Raw genomic sequence first — 23,535 nt, forward strand, 5'->3', positions numbered from 1 at the left:
AACAAGCCCTCCTAGTGGTTCTGGTGTGTGCTGTCTCCTCATTGTACAGACGAGGGGAGGGAAAGGGGGAAGGGGACTTTTCTGCAGTCACACAGATTTTGAAGCAGAGCTAGAGATTTGAGAGCTTGTTTCCTGGTGGGGTGGACACAGTCATCCTTCTTCTGGGTGTCTTCTGGGTCTGAGACTCCTCAGCAGCACTTGGGGAAGGGGCTTTATAGGGTCCTGAGAAGGGATAAGGACCCTTGCTTTTGCTGTGCTTCCACCAGAGGATGGGAAGGGTAATGCAGTGATGTCCCTGGGGACCCAGTCTGGGCAGGGTCTGTTTAGGGGAGTCAGAAGAGGGGACTTCTAACTCATTCTGGGGGCTGGGGGCTTCCAGATCTGAGTCCTGGGTGTGGCCAGAGGCTCTGTGCCCCATGAGGACAGAGGATAGAGGCCAGTCAAGGGTGTCTGCAAACCCTGTGTCCTCACCCCCCACCCCGCTGTGACCTCTCCTGCTCCCCCATAGTCCTTGGTTCCCTCCTACTCCCAGGAACCCCAGAGTCTGTTTGGCAGAGCGGGATAGAAGGACGAGAGTCGGCCTTTGGACCTGGGGAGCTGCCTTCCCATCCCTGTCAGTGTCCAGCCTGGGAAAGAGGGACTGAGTGGGCTGCGAGGGGGGTCTCTGCCTCATTCTGAGAGGAGGTACCATCCACCATCGCTGAGGCAGGAGCTGGGGAGAGGGCGCCCTGGACCTCCCTGGGAAGAGGAGTCTTTATTTATTTATTTATTTTTATTGAAGTATAGTTGATTTACAACATTGTGTTAGATTCCTGCTGTACAGCAGGTGATTCAGTTATACATATATACACATTCTTTTTAAATATTCTTTTCTATTATGGTTTTTCACAGGGTATTGAATATAGTTCCCTGTGCTAAACAGTAGGACCTTGTTGTTTATCCATCCTGTGTGTAATAGTTTATGCCTGCTCATCCCAAACTCCCAATCCTTCCCTCCCGCACACCCCCCTTTCCCTTGGCAACCACAAGTCTGTTCTCTATGTCTGTGAGTGTGCTTCTGTTTCATAGGTAGGTTCATTTGTGTTGTATTTTAGATTCCACATATAAGTAATATTGTATGGTATTTGTCTTTCTCTGTTTGACTTACTTCACTTAGTATGATAATCTCCAGGTCCATCCATGTTGCTGCAAATGGCATTATTTCGTTCTTTTTAATGGCTGACTTATATTCCATTGTGTATATGTACCACATCTTCATTATCCATTCCTCTGTCAATGGCCATTTAGGTTGTTTCCGTGTCTTGGCTGTTGTGAATAGTACTGCTATGAACATAGGGGTACATGTGTCTTTTTGAATTATATTTTTGTCCAGATAATATGCCAGGAGTGGGATTGCTGGATCATATGGCAGCTCTATTTTTAGTTTTCTGAGGAACCTCCGTACTGTTTTCCACGGTGGCTGCACCAGCGTGCCTTCCCTGGGGAGAGGAGTCTTGAGGTTGTTGGTTGTGTTGTCCCATAGGGTCCTGAGCGTCCACGCTGAGCCTCCTGAGTGCTGGAACTCATTCGGGGTGGCCCCTCACTCTTCCTAGAGCGAGACTGGCCTCCTGACCTCAGACCGGTCCTCACCCCATCCTCTCCTCCTTCTCCAGTTCATCCTCAACGTCCGCCTGGATTACCGCATCTCATACCTGCTGTCCGTCTTCAAGAAGGAGTTTGTGGAGGTGTTTCCCATGCAGGACAACGGGGCTGATGGCACAGCCCCGGCCTTCGACTCCGCCAGTGAGCCCCCACCCCGCCCTTCACCCTGACTTCATGCCGAGGCTGTGTGACTCGCCCAGGGGTACACAGCAGTGGGCTGCGGCCTGGGGTCACTTCGGGCCAGCTCCCCAGCCCTGCCCCCGTTTCCCAGTCTGCAAGGGCCTTTCCTCTCCATTGTCTCATTTAATTGCCCCAATGAGGGCACGGGGCAGGGGTCATCCCCTCCATTTCCTAAATGGGGAAACTGAGGCCCATAGGGGGGCAGGGACTTGCCCAAGGCCACAGTTGGTCAGAGGCTGAGCCAGACCAGCACCCCCAGCCCAGAACTCTGCTCGCCCCGGCAGGGCAGGGTGGCTGCTCTGGTCCCTGCCCTGGTTGGTTCCACCTCTGCCGCCAGAAGAGGCAGGCAGAGGGGCTGCCAACCAGCCAGTGTGGGGAAGGGGGTGGTTTGAGTGTCTCCCTGCTCCCTCTCCCCAGTGCTCCCCATCTCTCCTGTACATGGACCAGCCACTTGCCTTCATCTGCCCCCTCTTGCTCCCCACAGCCGCCAACATGAACCTGGACCGCATCGGAGAGCAAGCGGAGGCCATGTTTGGAGTGGGGTGAGGCCAGGGTTGAGGCTGGGGGTTGTGGATGGGGTTGGGTGGGTGATGCCAACACAGGCTTGAGACCCCTCCCCCCTCGGTTAATCCTCCTGCAGACCCTTACCAGGCTCTGGGGCGGGGGTGCCCTGGCTTTGCGCTCTGACCCTCCCTTGCCTGCCCAGGCCCAGTGATATCGGGACCACTTGGGCCCCACTGTCATCCTAGTCATCGCCCTGCCTCCCCTCAGGGCAGTTGTGCCTTTGTGTGTCAGAACTTGGGCAGGCAGCTGGAGGGATGTCCCTGTGTCCCACAGCGGGGAGGGCAGCCTGCTCTTCAAAGGGCTGGAGCAGGGTGGGGAGGGTCACCCCAGGAGCTGGGGGATCTTAACTATTTCTGTGCCATTCCTTTGGCATCTGGTGAAGGCTTTGGCTCCCTTCTCAGAATGGCGTTTTTATTTTTTATTTTTTTTTATTTTTGGCTGCGCCATGCGGGATCCTAATTTTCCGACCAGGGATTGAATCCGGGCCCACGGCAGTGAAAGCGCCGATTCCTAACCACTGGACTGCCAGGGAATTCCCAGAATGGCGTTTTTAAATTCATAAAATAGTGCACACAAAATTACAAAGGAAACCAATGGCATTGAGATGCAGTTATCAAAATACTGGAGAAAACAAATTTGAAGTGACAGTTATATATGTGTGCCTCTCTATTAGCACATTAAATAACAATCTGTGCCTGGGGTGTAATCAGTACCATTACTTTGAAGTCGTGATGACTGTAAACGATATTTTGCAATTTCTATAGCAACTCTTAGGTGATGGGAAAACATCTGTGATTTTTTATTGGTGACAAAGTCACAGATACCGCTAATTTTTTCTCACTGAAGGAAATGCTACGTTTTGGTGAGAGGTTGGTGAAAAGAAAGATGGAGATTTCCCCCCACCTCTGTTTACAGCCCCAGCCTCTAGCCACGAATCCCTTGGGGGTGTCTGTGGGTCCCCTGTGAAGAGTCCCTGCCTCAGCTGCTTAATCGAGGGGTGTTGTGTGGGACCTCAGGGGACACAGGGATCCCTGGGGTGCTCAGGGTGGCAGCTGTTTGCAAAGTGAGGAGGAAACATCAATATTTTTAGCCAGCGTGACATGGGGCACCACGGCTACCTAATGGGTGGCGGGGAGCCTGCTTGTCCCCTGGGCCCCAGGAAGGTGCCGACCATGCCCCCCATCACCCTCCTCCCCGCCCCCCCCCCCCCCGACAGGAGGACGAGCAGCATGCTGGAGGTGGACGACGAGGGTGGCCGCATGCTCCTGCGCGTGCTCATCCACCTCACCATGCACAACTACGCGCCCCTGGTCTCCGGGGCCCTGCAGCTGCTCTTCAAGCACTTCAGCCAGCGCCAGGAGGCCATGCACACCTTCGAGCAGGTGCTGGCTCCCCTGCCAGAGCGCCTGGCCCTTGGGGAGCAGGAGGAAGGCCCGAGGCGGCTTCTCGGGAGCCAGCGGGCACCGAGCAGGCGGGCCACAGACTGGACGCTAGGGGGGGATGCAAGGACGGAGCAGCTCACAGCCCGGGGGCAGCTTGAGATGCCTCCCTCGGGTGTTTGGCCTTGCCGAGCTCCTTAAAGGGGGAGCTACGTCTTGGCCACCTCAATCTCCTCTCAGCCTGGCTCCAGGCCTGTCATGTCTTAGGAGGTGGACAGCACTTTACAGATTGCACACTCTATCACGTGCACCTTTGCTAATAAGTGCTTTGAATCATGCCTAGCGCGCATTCAGCCTTCACCAAGGGGACTGGCTTTGTTACTGTGATGTCGTGTGGTCTCGACCGCTCCCTGTGAGAGGGGAGTGGTATTTAATGAGTGAGCACCGTGTATCAGGCACTGAGCACTGGGCTTGCATTCATGGAATTCTCCAAGCAGCCCCGACAGCGTGGTTTCTACTCTCATTCCTGTTTTACAGGTGGGAGAAATTGAGGCCCAGGGGGCTTTCGCTTTCTTCCCTTACCCACTGACCCAGAGCGGGTAAGGTGGGATCGGAGTCAAGGTTCAGTTCCCAGCATTCAGTGATGTCAGTATGCCTTGCCCTGCCCTGTTCAGGTTTTGCGTGAACAACTAACAGGCCATAGCAGCGCGTGACACGAGTCAGTGAATAACTGAAGCCAGATGATGACGCAGCTCATGACCGGGGGTGCAGGGAAGTCTGTGGCCATCAGGGAAGGCTTCCTGGAAGCAGTGGACTTAGAACAGAGCCATAAACTCTGAGTAGGATCTGGCTCAGTGGAGAGGAGCAGTTGTAGAGTGGAGATGCCAGGAGCAGAGAGGCCGGGATAGTGCAGCGCCGGGAGTCTCTATGAGGCAGTGGACCTGGGGCTGCTCTCTCACCAGGCACACCTGTCCTTGACCTTCAGGTGCAGCTGCTGATCTCAGCCCAGGACGTGGAGAACTACAAGGTGATCAAGTCGGAGCTGGACCGGCTGCGGACCATGGTGGAGAAGTCGGAGCTGTGGGTGGACAAGAAGGGCAGCAGCAAGGGCGAGGAGGTGGAGGCAGGCGCCGCCAAAGACAAGAAGGAGGTGCGGGGGGTGCGGGAGTGGGGGCAGGGCCCCCGCGAGGGCTGGGCCTGGCTGACCCTGCTCCCTGTGCCCCCAGCGGCCCACGGACGAGGAGAGCTTTCTGCACCCGTCTGGGGAGAAGAGCAGTGAGAACTACCAGATCGTCAAGGGCGTGAGTGGCCGGGTCCTCGGGCGTGGGTCTGCGGGCCGGCCTCTGCCACCTCCACTCCCCGCCGCCTTGGAAGATATCCTCCAGCTTTCCTTGAGTGTTGAAAACGACTCTGCCAAGGTCCAGATGGAATTATTTTGAAGCTGAAGGAACTTAATGAAATTCCATTTCACAGTCATGTTGTTCTGTTGGCTTTGATGGGTGGAATCGGGCTTTTAGTTCTTTCCTGCCTTGCTGCAGGGATCTGATTCAGCGGCCGTGGCCTCCTTCCCTCTTCCTGTCCCTGGTGTGAGCTGGGGCTTGGCTGTGGTCGGCTGAGGGGTGGGTCAGGCAGAAGGGAAGCTTGAGGAAGTGGGAAGGGGTCCTGGGCTCACCCTCCCCTCCCCCAGATCCTGGAGCGGCTGAACAAGATGTGTGGCGTCGGGGAGCAGATGAGGAAGAAACAGCAGCGGCTGCTCAAGAACATGGATGCCCACAAGGTCATGCTGGACCTGCTGCAGATCCCCTATGACAAGGTGACACCCGACTTCTGACCTCTGACTCCCCAGGGCAGCTTTACCCTGAACCCTGACCCAACCCAAGCCACACACTAACCCCTGATGCTGACCTAACCCGGCCTCTCCCTGACCTTTTACCTTGGCCTGCCCCACATACCTTGACCCCTGAATCCAATCTTAGTGTCATCTTGACCTTTGACCTTCCACCCCTCATCCTAATCCACTTTGACCTTGAATTGACTCCAGTCTCACCCTGATTCTTGACTCTGACCCCAGCTTCTGTTTCCCTCTCTGGTCTAATCCTTATACTCTCAACATCATTTTAACCTTTGACCCTCAACTTCCTTACCCTGACCTATGTTAACCCTAATTTGACTCCAGTCTCTCCTTGGCCCATGACTTTGATTCTATACCCTAGCCTCACCCTGACTGTCCCCAAGCCCACCCTGGCCCCTACCTCCAGACATAGCCTCATCTCAACCATGGACCCCTCCCCTTGACTGATCTTGATCTTGATATTTCTCCAGCTTCAACCCACTCTTGACCCTGACACCCCCTCAGTGTTCACCTGACCCTGACCCGTTAGCCTTGCTCCCCGACTCCGGCCTCATCTCAGCCTCTGACCCTCAGTCCCTCACACATTTCCATATCCTGACCCACCTTGAACCTGGCCACCTTGGGGTCCCAATCCTGAGCCCTGACCCACCCCCACACCCGTCTGCGCTCTGGCCCCAGACCCGGCCTGGCCTTCACCCTGTGGTGGCCCCGGCACCCTCTCCCCTCCTGTCTGCGTCCAGGGCGATGCCAAGATGATGGAGATCCTGCGCTACACACACCAGTTCCTGCAGAAGTTCTGTGCTGGGAACACCGGCAACCAGGCCCTGCTGCACAAGCACCTGCACCTCTTCCTCACGCCAGGGGTGAGGGCACGGGGCGCGGGGCTCCGGGGCAGGGCGGGGCTGCGTGATCCCCCTCTCTGATGGATGCCCTGCCCGCCTGCAGCTGCTGGAGGCGGAGACCATGCAGCACATCTTCCTGAACAACTATCAGCTGTGCTCTGAGATCGGCGAGCCCGTGTTGCAGCACTTCGTGCATCTGCTGGCCACCCACGGGCGCCATGTGCAGTACCTGGACTTCCTGCACACCGTCATCAAGGCCGAGGGCAAGTACGTCAAGAAGTGCCAGGACATGATCATGACCGAGGTGAGGGCGGCCGAGGGGTGCTTGGGGAACTCGGGCAGTGGGCAGGCGGGACCCAGACTTGGAGGAGTCAGACAGTGGGTCATAGAGGGGCCCTGGGGTGCTGGGCTGTGGAGGGGACTTGGGGGAGAACTGAGGATACAGAGGCTGGTCTAGCAGAACTTGGGCTGCGGCCTAACAGGACTCAAGCAAGGCCCAGGAGAAATTAGGCGCCTTGTAGAACTCAGATAACGGGCCTGAGAGAACTCAAACACTCATTTCTTCATTTATCATTTATTGTCGTCTATCTACAAATCATGAGGCACCTGCTATGTACCAAGGACCATGTAGCCCTGGAGGAAATCAGTCAAATGAAAGCTCCGAGGGCAGTGTGCCTGGGGGGACAGGGATCACAGCTTTTGTGCTCATTGCTAGGGCCCCAGGGTCTGGCACATAGTAGGTACTCAGTGAACAAGTGAAGGGGTGAAGGGCTGAATCTGAATCTGGAACAGACATGTTCTCTGCTCTGGAGCATCTCACAGGGTGGGGAGGAGCAGGGAGAGAAAGGAGCAGACACTCAAGTGAAATGAGGGACTTATCAATGAGACGTCGTGTCTGGAAGTGCTGTGCAGTGTTAATTATTAATTGCTATTATTATATTACCGTGACTAACCTAATCGCCGACACCAGAGGGATGCAGTGTATGCTCCTCAAGGGTTTAAATTACAGCTATGGGAGCACAGTGGAGAGAGAGGGTGGGATTACAAAGGACTTCCTGGAGGAGGCGCCTCTGAGACAAGCCCAAGTGGGATTTTTTTCCTTAGAGGAGGGGGACTTCCTGAGTCTGGGGTTCGGTGTCCTAGCTAACAGCAGAGGCCCTGAGACATCAGCCTGGGGCCCCAAGGGCCAGGGAACCCCAAAAACTCAAGCAGGGGAGGGTTTTCCTGAGTGTCGGGTGAGGGCTGGAGTCAGAGTCCCAGAGTCCCAGTCTCCCCCTGGGAAGCACAGGAGAGGGCTGGGGCCCCGAGCCTGCTGGACTGAGGGGGTCTGATGTGCCCCCTTCCCACCCACAGCTGACCAACGCAGGTGACGACGTGGTCGTGTTCTACAATGACAAGGCCTCGCTGGCCCACCTGCTGGACATGATGAAGACTGCCCGGGACGGCGTGGAGGACCACAGCCCCCTCATGTACCACATTTCCCTGGTGGACCTGCTGGCCGCCTGCGCCGAGGGCAAGAACGTGTACACCGAGATCAAGTGCACGTCCCTGCTGCCCCTGGAGGATGTGGTGTCTGTGGTGACGCACGAGGACTGCATCACCGAGGTGGGGCCTTTGTGCACATGGGGATCCCGGGGGCTGGGGGAGGGTGCGGGGGTGGGGAGCCAGCCCCTCAGCCCTGCTAGGTGGGGCAGGGGGAGGGAGGGAGGGAAAGTGGGGGAAGTGGACAGGGCTTGGGAGGTGGGGAGGTGATGGGGACTCGGGCAGAGAAGCAAGGGGAGGGTCGGGAGGAATCAGGGAAGCGCAGAGAGGGAGACCCGGCTCGTGCCCTGACCTCCCGGCCCCGCCTGCCCAGGTGAAAATGGCCTACGTGAACTTTGTGAACCACTGCTACGTGGACACGGAGGTGGAGATGAAGGAGATCTATACCAGCAACCACATCTGGACACTCTTTGAGAACTTCACCTTGGACATGGCTCGGGTCCGTGCCTGTCGGGGTGTGGGCGGGCAGGCAGACCATGGCGGGGGGGCAGCGGCCTTCCAGGGGGTGGGAGTGGAGGGGCCCCCAGGCATCAGTCTCTCCTACCCCAGGTCTGCAGTAAGCGTGAGAAGCGCCTGTCTGACCCCACCCTGGAGAAGTATGTGCTGACCGTCGTGCTAGACACCATCAACGCCTTCTTCAGCTCCCCGTTCTCTGAGAACAGCACCTCCCTGCAGGTGAGCTCCAGCTGCTGGCGGCTTCTGTGCGGGCGGGGGTGGGCGGGAGTCAGAATATATATATTCATATTTGCTTGTAGCTTATAAAGATACAACAGAAGAATATAAACGTGTATTAGTTATCAATGCTGTGTAGCAAATTATCCCCAAATATAGCAGTTTAAAACCGCAAACGTTTATTATGTCACAGTTTCAGTGGGTCGGGAATTACAGTGGAAATTACCATAGAACAGGAATTCCTAAATTCACTTGGTACGATGGGTCCCAGGGTGGCCGGGGACACCTGGCAGCCCTTATGCACTGAAGACAAAGTGTGACGATTACTGCAGAGGATGGCAGAGCCGAAGCAGGAGAATCTGATGCACAGAATCATCAGTGTTGGCTAGTTGGTCGTGGTGTCCCTAGAACTGAAAGAGGTAGACAGTCTTCTTAAAGCCTTTCTTATCCGTAGAGGCAGAAGAGCTCTAGGCTGTGAACAGGTGTTGGACTTGAATCCCTGAGAGTCACAGCCCCTCAATCCCCAAATTCCCAGACTCGAGCCAGGTCATAGCCCAGAGCCCCTTGAAAGGAAGAGACCCATGTTCCCTTGAGGAAGGACCCTGCTACACCACCTAATTCATAAAGAAACACTGGAAGGACACACAAGAAACCAATCAAAGGGCTGCCTATAGGTAGAGGGACTGAGGGTGGAGCTGGGATAGTGCTTCTGAGCGAAAAAATACTGGGTCCCACCCTCCCAGCCAGGATGGGCTTGTTTTGACACATATGTGTTTGGGCTCTGGGACCCCTTTGGGACTCTGGTGATGTGTATCAGCTTTCCCCACCTCTCATTAGCCACAGGGTAGAGCATGGGAGAATGGGGCTGACGGGGTCAAGACTTCTTTTTTTTTAAAAGATTTTATTTATTTATGTATTTATTTTTTGGCTGTGTCGGGTCTTAGTTGCGGCACTCGGGATCTTCTTTGAGGCATGTGGGATTTTTCGTGGTGGCGCGCGGGCTTCTCTCTAGTTGTGGCGTGCAGGTTTTCCCTTCTCTAGTTGTGGCGCGCAGGTTCCAGAGCACGTGGGCTCTGTAGTTTGTGGCACGCAGTCTCTCTGGTTGAGGCACATGAGCTCAGTAGTTGTGGCGCGCGGGCTTAGTTGCCCTGAAGCACGTGGGATCTTAGTTCCCTGACCAGGGATCAAACCCGTGTCCCCTGCATTGTAAGGCAGATTCTTTACCACTGGACCACCAGGGAAGTCCCAAGACTTCTTGAAGTATTCTTTCTTATAACCTTTTGGTTTTTGTACCATGTAAATATATCCCCTTTCCACAATATTAATTTATGTGAAATTTTTTTAAAGGAAGAAAAGGGTCAGCAATAGGGTTATAAGCCCCAGGCCTGGGCCTCGGGGAGTTCTCACAGGGCTGCCATGTATAGTTGCGCAGGTTGTGCACTGCTGAGAGGAAACGGGGTGCCTTTTTCAAACTGGCACAAAAGCCCGTGGTAGCTATTGGAGGCCTTATCCCTCCGCCCACACCCAGACTCAGTAGGCTCTGGTCACCGGCCTGGGGCCGCCCAGGGTGGAATGTGGGCCGGGCTGTAGCAGTCGCATTGCCTCTTGCAGACACACCAGACGATCGTGGTGCAGCTGCTGCAGTCCACCACACGGCTGCTTGAGTGTCCGTGGCTGCAGCAGCAGCACAAGGGTTCCGTGGAGGCCTGCATCCGGACCCTCGCCATGGTGGGTGAGTGTGCCGGGGCGCTGGCCAGCCCCTCCCCTCCCCTTCTCTCTCCTCCCCGGGGATGCCCGCCCTCACAGTAAACACCTTATCCCGAAGCTCGCCCATCAGCTGCTCCTAGGTGATGCTCAGTAAGTCCTTCTTGGTGTCTAAGTGGCGTCTTGGCAATTGAGAAAGGCTGTTTTCTCCTCTGAGTCAGTTCCCCGGAGGAGAGTGCTGAGTGGCATGCCCCGAGCAGAGTTTCTTGGGCTTACAAATGGTCTCAGGCAGGAGGGAGGCTGTAGATTGTTAGGGAGAGTTAGGGAAGGGGAGAGGGGAGGCGGGAGAGTGGAGGGGGGAGGGGTCAGAGTGGAGCCAGGGTGGAAACGAAGAGGCAAAAATTCCCTCTTTTTACCCTAAAAAGGGAAGAGGGCACCTCAGTTCAAGTGGGGGCCAGGGTGGGGGCCCCTGCACCCCAGGCCCTGTCCCCCAGTGTGACAGCCCCTGAGCCTGGCCCCTCTGGCTGAGCCCGCACCCCCCACCAGCGCCCCGTCCCCTCTCCCCTCAGCCAAGGGCCGGGCCATCTCGCTGCCCATGGACCTGGATGCCCACATCAGCTCGCTGCTCAGCAGTGGTGCCAGCTGTGCAGTTGCCGCCCAGTGGAACGTCTCCAACTACAAGACGGCCCCGCGGGCCTTCCCCCGCGTCACGCCCACCCCCAACCAGTGGGACTACAAGAACATCATTGAGAAGCTGCAGGTGGGCGTGGGGCTGGGGAGTGTCCCTCCCTGTGCTGCCCACGCTCCCCGGGAAGGGGCTGGTCAGCTCGTCCACTCCTGGGGGCTGCTAGGGGCAGGGGACTGAGGGGCACCATTCCAGGGTTGGTGCTCGTGAAGGGGGCCGGTACACCCCTCGCTCCCAACAGCACCTTCGTGTTTAGAGAACACACTCTGTCCACTGTCTCATTGGCCTCTAGAGAGGGTGTTGTGAGTTACTATCCCCATGTGGCAGAAAATCGAGGCCCAGAGGGGGCAAAGGGTTTGCCCAAGGTCACACAGAGCTAGAGAAGGGGCTGGGAGGAAAGCCAGGGTATGCCCAGGGGCTCTGAGCAGACAGACATCACGCTGTGTCCGGGGTGGCTCCGTGGGCCCAGGGCCCCTCAGGCAGGCACAGGCCAATCCGTGGGGCGCTTTGGCGTTGGGGTGGGGGGAACGGCAGTCACACCCTGGTCATCCCGTGGGCCTGGGTGGCCTGCACCTCGCCCAGTGGTGACCCTGCCCTCCCCACGCCACCCACCCCAGGACATCATCACGGCCCTGGAGGAGCGGTTGAAGCCCCTAGTGCAGGCCGAGCTGTCCGTACTGGTGGACGTCCTGCACTGGCCCGAGTTGCTCTTCCTGGAGGGCAGTGAGGCCCACCAGCGCTGTGAGAGTGGAGGCTTCCTGTCCAAGTGAGTGGGATGCGGGACCGGGGCATGGGGGCGGCAGGGGCACAGCGGCCCAGGACGGGGAAAGCCCATGGGGTCAGAGGGCCGTGGTCAGGGACAGCAGCTGGAGGGGGGAGGGGGCCGCCCCAAGTGTGCCCTCCTTCCCCGCCGGCCAGGCTGATCCAGCACACCAAGGACCTCATGGAGTCGGAGGAGAAGCTGTGCGTCAAGGTGCTGAGGACGCTGCAGCAAATGCTTCTTAAGAAGACCAAGTACGGGGACCGGGTGAGTGCCCAGGTGGGCTGGATGCCGGGCGGGCTTGGCCACGAGGTCCAGGGGCTCAGGACCAGGACCGCTGGGCTGGGGGGGTAGAGGGTGAAATGGGCCACTGTAGGCCTTGCTCCCTTCCCTGCAGGGCAACCAGCTGCGCAAAATGCTGCTGCAAAACTACCTCCAGAACCGGAAGTCCAGCTCGCGGGGGGACCTTCCAGACCCCATGGGCACCGGTCAGTACCGCGTCTCCCCTGCTTTGCCTCCGGGAGGCCCATTCGCTCTGGGCCCTTCCTTCCCCTCCCTCCACCTGCTCCCCCTTAAGCGAGTTTGCCCACTCCAGGCCTGGATCAAGACTGGTCAGCGATTGCAGCCACCCAGTGCCGGCTGGACAAGGAGGGGGCCACCAAGCTGGTGTGTGACCTCATCACCAGCACCAAGAACGAGAAGATCTTCCAGGAGAGCATTGGCCTGGCCATCCGCCTGCTGGATGGTGGCAATACCGAGATCCAGGTGTGGAGGGGGGCGGGGCTGCGGGGGGCTCACCTCCTTGGGTGGTGCCCCCTGCTCAGGAGGGGGACAGTGTGCCAGTCCCCAGGCCACGGGGGTGGGGCTGCGGGGCTGGGTGCCGGCGGCCAGTGCGAGTCCGGCTACTCGTGGGAGGCTCTGCCTTCCGTATCTGCCCCCGTGTCACGTGGCCCTTTTCTATCCCGCACCCCCGCCCTGCTCCAGCCGGGCCTGGGCCTGTTGCCCATCATCCCGCCCCCTATTAGTCCACCATTCTTGCCTCTCAGCCTCTGCTCAGGTCTCCTTCCCTCCTCTTCCACATCCTCAGCTTTTGGTGTCCAAGTAAAGGCCTACTGTCTCCAAAAGCCCTCTCTGATTATTTTATCTCCATTCATTTATTTATTCATTCATTCATTCTTCCCGTAAGTCTGCATTTAGTGAGTGCCTTCTATGTGCCTGGCAGTGTTCTAGGCGCTAAGGATTCAGCAGTGAAGGAAAGAGACAAAACCGATGTTCTCTTGGTACTCGTATCCTAGTGGGGACAACCGTCCCTAACTGCAATCCCTACGTAATACGGAGAGCATGCTGGATGGTGATAATTCAGGCAGGGGGCTTCAGGAGTTCTGGGCCAGGGGTATCTTAGAAGGAGTGATGGGGAAGGCCCCTGAGAGGGTACCGTTTGAATGAGGACCCGGAAGTGAGCACGTGGAAAGGTGGGACAGGGCGCACGGGGCAGAGCCGGCAGCAGAAGGCCGTGAAGGGGAAGTGGCTGATGTGGCTGGAGGGGGTGGAGGAGGGGTGAGTGGTAGAAGCTGGGGTCAGGGAGGTGGCAGGTCATCACGTGGCCTCGTGGGCACTGTGGGCCCAGGCCTGCCCCTGGGGAAGATTCAGGGTTTTGAGCAGAGGAGGGACGTGACTTAGACTTCAGAGAGACCCCTCTAGCTGCTGTGTGGGGAACTGACGGAAGGTCAAGGGCAGATGTAGGTGGGTAGGAAGCTACTGCAGGCCTCCAGCATCACCGTCACTGGCCCTTCCTCCTCCACCTCTGCTGGTCCTGACTGCCCCCCACCCCAGCCTTAGGCGCAGGGCACAGGGGCGTCTCTGTCTCCGTCACCTTGTCCCTGCAGCACAGGATGGAGCCCCCCGGGTCTCGCCGAGGGCTGCTTAGAGCCAGACCTGGTGCTGAGGCTGCCCCCTGTCTCACTGTCCACCTGCAGAAATCCTTCTACAACCTGATGACGAGCGACAAGAAGTCAGAGCGCTTCTTCAAGGTCCTGCACGACCGCATGAAGCGGGCCCAGCAGGAGACCAAGTCCACGGTGGCCGTCAACATGAGCGACCTGGGCAGCCAGCCACGTGAGGGCCGGGAGCCAGCAGACCCCACTGCCAAAGGTCAGGCTCAGAGGGTGCAGGATGAGTGGGGTCACGGGCCCCAGGGATGAGGACGTGGGCACAAGGCAAGGTGGGCAGGCTGGGGACTGAGGGTGGGAACGGAGGGTGAGGGTGAGGGTCTGGCTGCTCTCAGCAGCCCCAGCCTAACCAGGCCTCACCCTGCAGGCCGCATGGCCTCCTTCTGGATGCCCAGCTCCTCATCCCGCTATTCGCTGGGCCCCAGCCTGCGCCAGGGGCACGAGGTGGGCGAGCGCGTGCAGAGCAACGAGATGGGCACGTCCGTGCTCATCATGCAGCCCATCCTGCGCTTTCTGCAGCTGCTGTGTGAGAACCACAACCGGGACCTGCAGGTGAGGCCCTGCCCCACCTGACCCCACCTCCCCGTTCCCGGCCTTGCCTCCCGACACCTGCCCCGCCTCCCCGGCCCTGCCCCACCTCCCGACCCCGCCCATACTCCGTGCCCTGCATCTGGCCTGGGCACCACTGCTCTGAGGCCAGCAAGGCCCCAACCCCTGCAGCCTGCAGCATCCCGGTCCCCAGGCGGGCCCCTCCCTCCCTGCTGCAGCGGTGCCACGCCCCCCTCTCCTGTGCTCTTCAGAACTTCCTGCGCTGCCAGAACAACAAGACCAACTACAACCTGGTGTGCGAGACTCTGCAGTTCCTGGACATCATGTGCGGCAGCACCACGGGCGGTCTGGGGCTGCTGGGGCTCTACATCAACGAGGACAACGTGGGCCTCGTCATCCAGACCCTGGAGACCCTCACCGAGTATTGCCAGGGCCCCTGCCACGAGAACCAGGTGAGCTGTCGGAGCGGCGCATGGCAGCGTGGACATGGGGGAGGATGGAGCAGGCCGGGCAGGAGACAGACCGAGGCCCCTGGAGCTGCCACGATTCTGAGGGGGCCCAGGCCCCGTGTCACCCCCCACCCCTGCCTCCCGCCAGACCTGCATCGTGACGCACGAGTCCAATGGCATAGACATCATCACCGCGCTGATTCTCAATGACATCAGTCCCCTGTGCAAGTACCGTATGGACCTGGTGCTGCAACTCAAGGTGGGGCCCTTGGCAGCCCACGTGAGCATGCATGGGTGTGCATGTGATGCGTGTGTTGAGTGTACATGCTGGTGTGTGTGATGTTAGCATTGTGTGTGTGTGTGCGGTGTGGGCATCACGTGTGCAATCATGGGTGACGTGCAGGTGTGTGATGTGTGCATGTTTGTACACACAAGTGCTTGTGTGAGCAAACATGTTGGATGTACACTTGCTCTAGAAGCAGACATGTTCTGGGTTTATCCGAGGGCCTGCTGTGTCCGTGCGTGCTGTCTGGGGGGTGCACAGGGTGGGGGAAGGTGGCCTGTGGGTGGACTGGATACGCAGCACCCTGCTCACAGCAAGCCCTGGGGGTAAGTGGGGAACAAGAAGACCACGGGACTTACGGGCCAAGAGAGGCTGTTACGGAGTAGTCAGTGGAGGGGGTGGCGGGGGGCCTCAGACTGTGGCCTGTCCCTGCCTCCTCTCCCCCAGGACAACGCCTCCAAGCTGCTCCTGGCTCTGATGGAGAGCCGGCACGACAGTGAAAACGCCGAGCGCATCCTCATCAGCCTGCGGCCCCAGGAGCTGGTGAGGCTGGGCTGGCGGTCAGGTGGGGAGGCGGACCAGGTGGGATGTGCGGGGCTGGGGATCAGAGCCCAGCCTGCCCTACGCCCCAGGAAGAGGGCATTCAGCAGCCCCTGCCCCGGCAGGTGGACGTCATCAAGAAGGCCTACCTGCAGGAGGAGGAGCGTGAGAACTCGGACGTGAGCCCACGTGAAGTGGGCCACAATATCTACATCCTGGCGCTGCAGGTACCGGCCCCACCCCACGGCCCCGCCCTAGCGGCCACGCCCCCACCGGCGACCCCGACCCAGTGACTCTGCGCTGCCATCTCACTCAGCTCTCCAGGCACAACAAGCAGCTGCAGCACCTGCTGAAGCCCGTGAAGCGCATCCAAGAGGAGGAGGCCGAGGGCATCTCTTCCATGGTGGGGGCCCAGAGGATGGGGCTGGGCGTGGGGCGGGGCTGGGCGGGAGATTGGATGGGATGGTATTGGGGGTGCGGCTAGGAGTTGGAGGACATGGCTATGACTCGGGGGCGGGGCTGAGGGCAGAGCTGAGACCTCAGATCCTGGCTGGAATCTGGGATGAGGCTGGGGGCGGGGCCAGGAACTTAGGGCAGATCTGTGGCCCAAGGCCTCGGCTTGAACCTGAGCAAAGAGCGAGCTCAGAATTGGGGGGCGGGGCTGAGGACCGGTGGGAGCCGGCTTGGTGGCCAGGGATGTAACCGGGACAGAGGAGTGGGAGCAAGGCTGCGGTGTGGGTCTGGGGCGTCTGGAAGCCTGGAGCAGGACCTAGGGGTGCACCTGGGCAGGACTGTGGAGGGTGCTGACTGTCCTATAGGATTGTCTCCCACTTTGGGGCTGGGTCTGGTCTAGCTGGGGGTCACTCAGTGGGGTGTAGTTCAGAGCTGGGCCCCAGCATGGAGGTGGGGGCGGGCCTGACCTCGGCATCCCCCCCGCCCCCAGCTCAGCCTCAACAACAAGCAGCTGTCGCAGATGCTCAAGTCCTCAGCACCGGCACAGGAGGAGGAGGAGGACCCCCTGGCCTACTATGAGAACCACACGTCTCAGATAGAGGTGAGACCCAAGAACAGCTGGGGGCCGCGAGTGAGGGCTGGGGCCTCGGGGGCCACGGCTCAGATGTGACCAGGTGCCCGTGTGCGTCCAGATCGTGCGGCAGGACCGCAGCATGGAGCAGATCGTGTTCCCGGTGCCCGGCATCTGCCAGTTCCTGACGGAGGAGACCAAGCACCGGCTCTTCACCACCACCGAGCAGGACGAGCAGGGCAGCAAAGTGAGCGACTTCTTCGACCAGTCCTCCTTCCTGCACAACGAGATGGAGTGGCAGCGCAAGCTCCGCAGTGAGGACCCCGCGGGCCGGCAGGAGGGCGGGGGTGGGGGCTGGAGCTGCTCACTGATGCCCCTGATGCCTCCCTCGCCTACTGGTGGGGGTCCACCCCTGCCCCAAGGAGGGCTCTGATCACGTTTTCCTCCTGAAGTGGGGCCTGGAGCTTGTGCAGGCTCTGCGGCCTGGTATGGGGTGGGCAGGTGGTGTTAATCAGGGGCCCCCCCCTTACCCTGGCCCCGCCACCTCCTCCCCCAGGCATGCCACTCATCTACTGGTTCTCCCGCCGCATGACCCTGTGGGGCAGCATCTCCTTCAACCTGGCGGTTTTTATCAACATCATCATCGCCTTCTTCTACCCCTACGTGGAGGGCGCATCCACAGGTGAGGACGCAGGGCTGGCAGGTGGCGGCCCTGAGCCTTCCATGCTCCCTCCTCTGATGTGAGCTGGCCAGGCTCTGAGGGGACTGGATGCAGAGTGGGGAGAAGCACCCCCTTCACTGGCCTCTGGGTTCTGCACCTCATCACGGGGATGGATAGGGTCCTTGACCTCTGGAGACAGCACACACACATACAAGGCAGAGACCAGTTACGGTAGCAGCAGATGGAGAGGACCTCCTACCTTAGGTCTCCAGATGCAGGTGTGATGGGCAGGGCCCTACAGCCAGGTGAGCAGGAACTTACAGGGAAGGCTCCCAGAAAGGGGTAGCTTCTTGGGGTCTGTTGGGTGGGTGGGCTTGAGCAAGCCGCCCTATCCCTGCTCCCTGGCCCCCAGGTGTGCTGGGCTCCCCCCTCATCTCGCTGCTGTTCTGGATCCTCATCTGCTTCTCCATCGCGGCCCTGTTCACCAAGCGCTATAGCATCCGCCCCCTCATCGTGGCGCTCATCCTGCGCTCCATCTACTACCTGGGCATTGGGCCCACGCTCAACATCCTGGGTGCCCTCAACGTGAGTGCCAGAGGACCCCCACCGCCCACCCCCAACCCCTCCTGGGCTTGTCACGCAGCTGGACCTGAAGCTGGCCTGCTGCTCTGCCCCTTCCCCCTGGTCCCTGTGTTGGGACCCCAAGCTCATTATAGACCCGAGGTTGGGACCACTCTGTGTCTCCTCTTTCCCCTGGACAACTCGGGGCAGCAGGCACTCAGAGCCAGCCAGCCAGGAGCCGCTTTGGAGCACCAGCGTCAGGGCTGCTGGGTTCCCAGTGTGAGTTGTGCGCTGCCCGAAGGCACATTGAGGACATCAAAGGTTTATGTGTTATGACAGTTTCCTGACAGGTAGAAATAAAGTGTCTTGAGCACGTGGGGGGTGCCTTTTCCTAACTTACCTAGTCACCGTAAAGGCTAAGGACGGTCTTCTCTGACCCGTTCTCCTTTATCTGCATCTCACTTTCTTCCTGGAGCTGGGGACCCAAGGGGCTTCTCCTCTATTCTAGTCCCAGAAGCCCAGATGCATTTCAAGAAGCATTTTCATTAAGGCTGTGTTTGCCAGGCTGAGCAGGACCAGCTCAGATCCACTCCCCTGAAGACCCAGCCTTCGCCTCGGCTCTAGGCACCGGCTGGGCCTGGCAACAGGGGTGGAGATTCAGGGTGGGTAGTAGGGCACTGACCCCCATGCCCTGCACTTGCCCACAGCTGACCAACAAGATCGTGTTCGTGGTGAGCTTCGTGGGCAACCGTGGCACCTTCATCCGGGGCTATAAGGCCATGGTCATGGACATGGAGTTCCTGTACCACGTCGGCTACATCCTGACGAGTGTCCTGGGCCTCTTTGCCCATGAGCTCTTCTACAGCATCCTGGTGAGGCCTGGGTGGGGCTGGGCAGGGGCAGGGGCAGGCAGCTGGGGCTTCCTGCCAGTTGCTAACAGTTCCCCAGCCCCAGGCCTCTTGCTGCTGGGCTGGGAGGAGTGGATTTCCAGTGTCCTCCTCCGCTGGACCCCAGCCTGGCCTTCAAGGCCCTGATATCTACTCATGGCCCCATCTCCCCTGTACAGTGGGGGTCCAAGCCTGGACTCTTGAGCCAGACCATCTGGGTTTGCATTCCCAGTGTGGCCCCTCCTAGCTGTGTAACTTTGGGCAGGTTTCTTAACTGCCCGTGCTTCAGTTTCCTCATCTGTAAAATGAGGATAATTAAAGGCACCTGCCCTCTAGAATAATTGTGAGGATGAAGTGAGCTAACACACAACAGTTGTGTAGAGTGTGTCCTGGCACGTAGCAAGCACACTGTAAGTGTTGGCCATCCTTCTCCTGCTGCGTGTGGTATGCGCTGCCCATTCCACCCTCTAGCCTTCCCCCGGACCTCTCCGTTTCCTGGGCCTTGGAACTCCAGGTTCCTTGGAGACGACGGCCCCAACAGGCCTGCCAGCCTGGTTCCTCCTGCCCAAGAGCAGACGCCGCTGGGGGAGGCGGGGGGAACCACTGGTAGGCAGGTAGCCCGTGGGTCCAGCGGCGGCCCCATCTCTGCCCTGCAGCTCTTTGACCTCATCTACCGCGAAGAGACACTGTTCAATGTCATCAAGAGTGTGACCCGCAATGGCCGCTCCATCCTGCTCACCGCCCTACTGGCCCTCATCCTGGTCTACCTCTTCTCCATTGTTGGCTTCCTCTTCCTCAAGGATGACTTCATTCTCGAGGTCGACCGGCTGCCCGGCAACCACTCCAGAGGTCTGGGGGTGCCTCTCCTGGGCGGGCGTGTGGGGATGAGGGGCCTGCACAAGTGGCTGGAGTCGGGACCAGGGCCTGGAAGTGCTTATCCCATCAGGCCCCCTGCCTCAGTTTCTCCTCTTGGGTTCTGGGTGGGGGTCTAGCTCACTGCCTCCCTCTTCCCTGGACAGACTGAGAGAGTGGGAGCGCCTTGGGTCGCTCTTGTTTGAAGACCCTGTGGTTCATGTTAAACTCGGTACTTGTGGGAGCTGCCGGTGCGCCAGGGCTAGGGGTGCAGACCCCCCTCCCGGCCCTTGGAGCACAGCCCGGCGGGGGCAGGTACATGGAGACCCTTCACTGTAGCCAGGCAGTGGGGAACTGGTAGGATCAGGGCAGGCTTCCTGGAGGATGTGATGTTGGGGCCAGAGCTGGGGAGATGATGAGGACAGTCCTTGGACCTCCTGATTTTGATCCTGTCCCCTCCAGCCAGCCCCCTGGGGATGCCACATGGAGCTGCCACATTTGTGGACACATGCAGTGGGGACAACATGGACTGTGTCTCAGGGGTCGTGGTGCCCGAGGTCCTGGCAGGTGAGGGCAGTGCGTCCTGGGAGTCAGGTGCGGTGGGGGCAGAGGCAGGTGGCCTGGCCCGGGGCTGAGCACGTGCTCTGCTTGCAGAGGATGAGGAGCTGGACAGCACGGAGCGGGCCTGTGACACCCTGCTCATGTGCATCGTCACCGTCATGAACCACGGGCTGCGCAATGGTGGTGGTGTGGGTGACATTCTCCGCAAGCCCTCCAAGGACGTGAGTGCCCCCTGCCCCCTCCCCAGTCCACGGGGGCCCAGCTCAGCCCTCAGGTCATGGCCTGCAGAGCAGCTTGGCCTCCCTCCATCTTCAGGGTTGCGAGTCCCTGCACCTTTGCGTCCCCTTCTCCCCCCTGTCCCGCCCAGTCCCGTGCGGTTATGGTGTAGCTGAGCTATCCAGGCCCCTGTCTACCCAGGCATCCCCACCAGCTCACTGCAGATGCTCTGAGGAAAGACCTTGGCACCCGGCTTTCCCAGGCTAGGGAAGCCGTGAGTCAGACAGCGGGCGGGTCCCCGGCCACAGCGGCTTCATCTGAGAGGCAGAGCCCTGGCCCGCAGCCAGGGTAGGCAGGGTGGGGAAGCCGGCTGGCTCCATAAGGAGGCCTCAGGGTTTGGCTCGGGCAGCCCCACGTTCTCAGAATGTCAGTCTGTCCCTAGTGGCACAAGGGCGAGAAGCTGCTCCTTGGCCAGAGGGTTTCTAGAACGAGTGAGACCAGGTGTCCTGAGGGCAGGCAGAGGAGTTCAGAGCTGCTCTTCCCCTAACCAGCAGTCAGGGGCGGGCCATGCCCGCAGGCCTGGCTCCCCACGCCAGACTCCTCGAGGGCCTCTTCCCGGCCGCTGAGTCCTCATCCACACTCAGGGCCTCTGATTGTGATTCTCGTTCTGTGCGGTGAGGCTGGGTCCTCTCTGCCATCTTCAGTGCCCTGGGAGCCAGAGGCCCTTATTCCCTTCAGATGGGGGCTGCTGACCCCAGCCTCCCTGCCTTGCCCCCCCGTAGGAGTCTCTCTTCCCGGCCCGCGTGGTCTATGACCTCCTGTTCTTCTTCATTGTCATCATCATCGTGCTGAACCTCATCTTTGGGGTGATTATCGACACCTTTGCCGACTTGCGCAGTGAGAAGCAGAAGAAGGAAGAAATTCTCAAGACCACGTGCTTCATCTGTGGTGAGGCTGGGCTCCTGCCGTCGTCGGCCTCAGTCTGGCCCTTCCCAGATTCCTGTGGCCGCTGGGGAGCCCTGCCCTGGGGCCGACGGCTTGGTGGCTGTTCGCTCATCCCAGAACTGGGGAGAGCAGGACCCTGCCCGAACTTGGAGTCATAGAAGGGAGTGGGAAAGGGCCTCAGAAATCCTCCCTTTAAACTCTCTGGGTCTCAGATGAGGAACGAGCCTGGTCAGTGGCCTCAAACCTCTGGTCTCAGTCCAGGGCCTTTCTCCCCACCCCCTAGGTATGAAGTGCAGGTCCCCTCACAGCCACTGCAGGCAAAGAAGCAGGTGGGCCCCTGTAGGACAGGACCCTCATCCAAGCTTTTCCGGCTCCCCAGCCCCCGGGATCCTGGCGTCTGCTCCCATGGTCCCCTCTGTGCTGCGGCTTTAAATAGAAGTGACCTAAAGAGCCCAGAGTGCTGGGCTGTCGCCTGCATTCATCAGAACTTTCAGCCCAAGAACAATGTCCCCACTGCATCGGGAGGCTGTGCCTGCCCACCGGGTCTCTTGGAGGCGGGGGAGGGGGTGTACCCTCACCCCCACCTCCTGCCTCCGCAGGTCTGGAGAGGGACAAGTTTGACAACAAGACGGTGTCATTTGAGGAGCACATCAAGTTCGAGCACAACATGTGGAACTACCTGTACTTCATTGTGCTGGTCCGTGTGAAGAACAAGACGGACTACACAGGGCCCGAGAGCTACGTGGCCCAGATGATCAAGGTGTGGGCCCTGGAGGGGGGGGGGTCAGGACAGCTGTGGACACTTGTTAAGAGGCAGCAGCGGACAAGGAACAGCTGGAGCCGACCTCGGCTACTCGGGAGCCCCGCCAGCTGCTGTGCTGCAGGGGGGCCTCCAGAAAAGAGCCCCCAGAGGTCGCACGTGGTGTCCGGGGCCCGTGGGTGCCTGATGCGAGGCGGCCCTGCTTGTGGCGGCTGCTCAGTGGCCCTTTCTGAGGGGCCTTTTCTGGCTGGGCGAGAGGGAGGGCAGCTTTCTGAAGCCTGGGTGGTCGCAGGCCAAGAGGGCGCCTGGATGAACTTTAAACTGTCAAACTTAGGATAAATCAACCATCACGCCAATGCAGGAGCGAAGGGAGTGCAGGCAGTGAGTAATAAAGGTCTGGGAGCATTTAGGGTAGAGGATGCCCATCAGTCCCATCAGACGTAGTGCATCTTTAGATTATTGCACATTAGAGGAGAAAATGCAGCCTAAAAGGAAAGACAGGTGGGGAGGGGGATCTATACGTCTTTTGAGTCTGTATTTGGATTGGTCTTTGAGTGCAGGTATTATCTGTTGATCTGAGAATTCAGAGCTTGCCACAAGGAACCAGAAAGCTGCTCGGTGTCCCCTCCCGCTCTGCCTCTGTCCCGGGAAACGTGGCTTTGCCTCATGTGTCAGATGCCAGCCACCCTCAGCAGAGGCCTGCTCCCTCAACGCACCATGTGTCTGACTCGCATCTTCCTGGGGTGTGGGGCGTGCTGTCTGGGCGGGAGGAAGGAAGGAAGGAAGGGAGGGAGGAGAGGCAGGGTCTGGGTGCAGAGGCCTGCCTTCCACCGCTCGCAGGGTGTTTGTTAGGAGAGTAAACAGGTGGTGTTGGTACCAGTGGGAGACTCGGGCTAACGGAAATTGGCCTCAGTGCTGTGGCCTCCTCGCCCGCTCAGGGTCACTGCCAGCTCACTCTGGCCCTGGGGAGGACCCAGGTCAATTCAGATTTTCCCGTGACACATCCCTGGGGAGTAATCTGGCCAAGGGTGTGGTAGCAGGCTCCCCCCACACAACTGCTTTTCTAAACAAGGCCTTCCTAGGCTGGCCCCAAGCTCGCTCACCCCACTGGTGATGTTTTTCAGAACAAGAACCTGGACTGGTTCCCCCGGATGCGGGCCATGTCACTGGTGAGCAACGAGGGGGAGGGGGAGCAGAACGAGATCCGGATTCTTCAGGACAAGCTCAACTCCACCATGAAGCTGGTGTCCCACCTCACTGCCCAGCTCAACGAGCTCAAGGAGCAGGTGTGCCCCTAGCCCTGTCCTGGCAGCACACCGGCAGCCTCAGGGCCTGCCTGGTGGCGTGGGGGAGGGTGTTGGGGCCTTCACGCTCCCCCTGCCCCCTTTCCTGCTGGCTCCTGTTCTTTTCCCCTCTGTGGAAAGCTAGACGGGGTCGTGGCCCCTATCCTCGTACCCCAGAAAGGCAGGGCTGAGCG

At 59.3% G+C, this 23,535-nt stretch overlaps 1 protein-coding gene across 2 annotated transcripts in view; it reads left to right on the forward strand.

Annotated features, from left to right (window-relative positions):
• ITPR3 (inositol 1,4,5-trisphosphate receptor type 3) overlaps positions 1–23,535 on the forward strand; it is a 65,839-nt gene that overhangs the window by 41,119 nt on the left and 1,185 nt on the right. Inside the window, exons 24-58 of one of the 2 annotated variants that reach the window (XM_082345032.1) lie at positions 1,653–1,782; positions 2,306–2,363; positions 3,602–3,767; positions 4,750–4,914; positions 4,991–5,065; positions 5,452–5,577; positions 6,357–6,479; positions 6,562–6,762; positions 7,812–8,063; positions 8,314–8,439; positions 8,550–8,675; positions 10,284–10,404; positions 10,946–11,136; positions 11,679–11,827; positions 11,980–12,088; positions 12,198–12,309; positions 12,417–12,586; positions 13,798–13,972; positions 14,138–14,322; positions 14,571–14,771; positions 14,917–15,027; positions 15,499–15,594; positions 15,717–15,818; positions 15,908–15,994; positions 16,535–16,645; positions 16,737–16,929; positions 17,172–17,297; positions 17,689–17,861; positions 18,545–18,709; positions 19,381–19,573; positions 20,039–20,143; positions 20,231–20,358; positions 21,136–21,301; positions 21,898–22,058; positions 23,183–23,344. In XM_082345032.1, the coding sequence (XP_082201158.1) occupies positions 1,653–1,782; positions 2,306–2,363; positions 3,602–3,767; positions 4,750–4,914; positions 4,991–5,065; positions 5,452–5,577; positions 6,357–6,479; positions 6,562–6,762; positions 7,812–8,063; positions 8,314–8,439; positions 8,550–8,675; positions 10,284–10,404; positions 10,946–11,136; positions 11,679–11,827; positions 11,980–12,088; positions 12,198–12,309; positions 12,417–12,586; positions 13,798–13,972; positions 14,138–14,322; positions 14,571–14,771; positions 14,917–15,027; positions 15,499–15,594; positions 15,717–15,818; positions 15,908–15,994; positions 16,535–16,645; positions 16,737–16,929; positions 17,172–17,297; positions 17,689–17,861; positions 18,545–18,709; positions 19,381–19,573; positions 20,039–20,143; positions 20,231–20,358; positions 21,136–21,301; positions 21,898–22,058; positions 23,183–23,344 (5,040 nt within the window). The remainder of the gene's footprint in view (positions 1–1,652; positions 1,783–2,305; positions 2,364–3,601; positions 3,768–4,749; positions 4,915–4,990; positions 5,066–5,451; positions 5,578–6,356; positions 6,480–6,561; positions 6,763–7,811; positions 8,064–8,313; positions 8,440–8,549; positions 8,676–10,283; positions 10,405–10,945; positions 11,137–11,678; positions 11,828–11,979; positions 12,089–12,197; positions 12,310–12,416; positions 12,587–13,797; positions 13,973–14,137; positions 14,323–14,570; positions 14,772–14,916; positions 15,028–15,498; positions 15,595–15,716; positions 15,819–15,907; positions 15,995–16,534; positions 16,646–16,736; positions 16,930–17,171; positions 17,298–17,688; positions 17,862–18,544; positions 18,710–19,380; positions 19,574–20,038; positions 20,144–20,230; positions 20,359–21,135; positions 21,302–21,897; positions 22,059–23,182; positions 23,345–23,535) is intronic. The other variant, XM_082345033.1, reaches the window with a different exon arrangement.

The sequence above is a fragment of the Balaenoptera borealis genome (assembly GCF_965194805.1).
Source record: "Balaenoptera borealis genome assembly, chromosome: 12".
Lineage (NCBI taxonomy): Eukaryota > Metazoa > Chordata > Mammalia > Artiodactyla > Balaenopteridae > Balaenoptera > Balaenoptera borealis.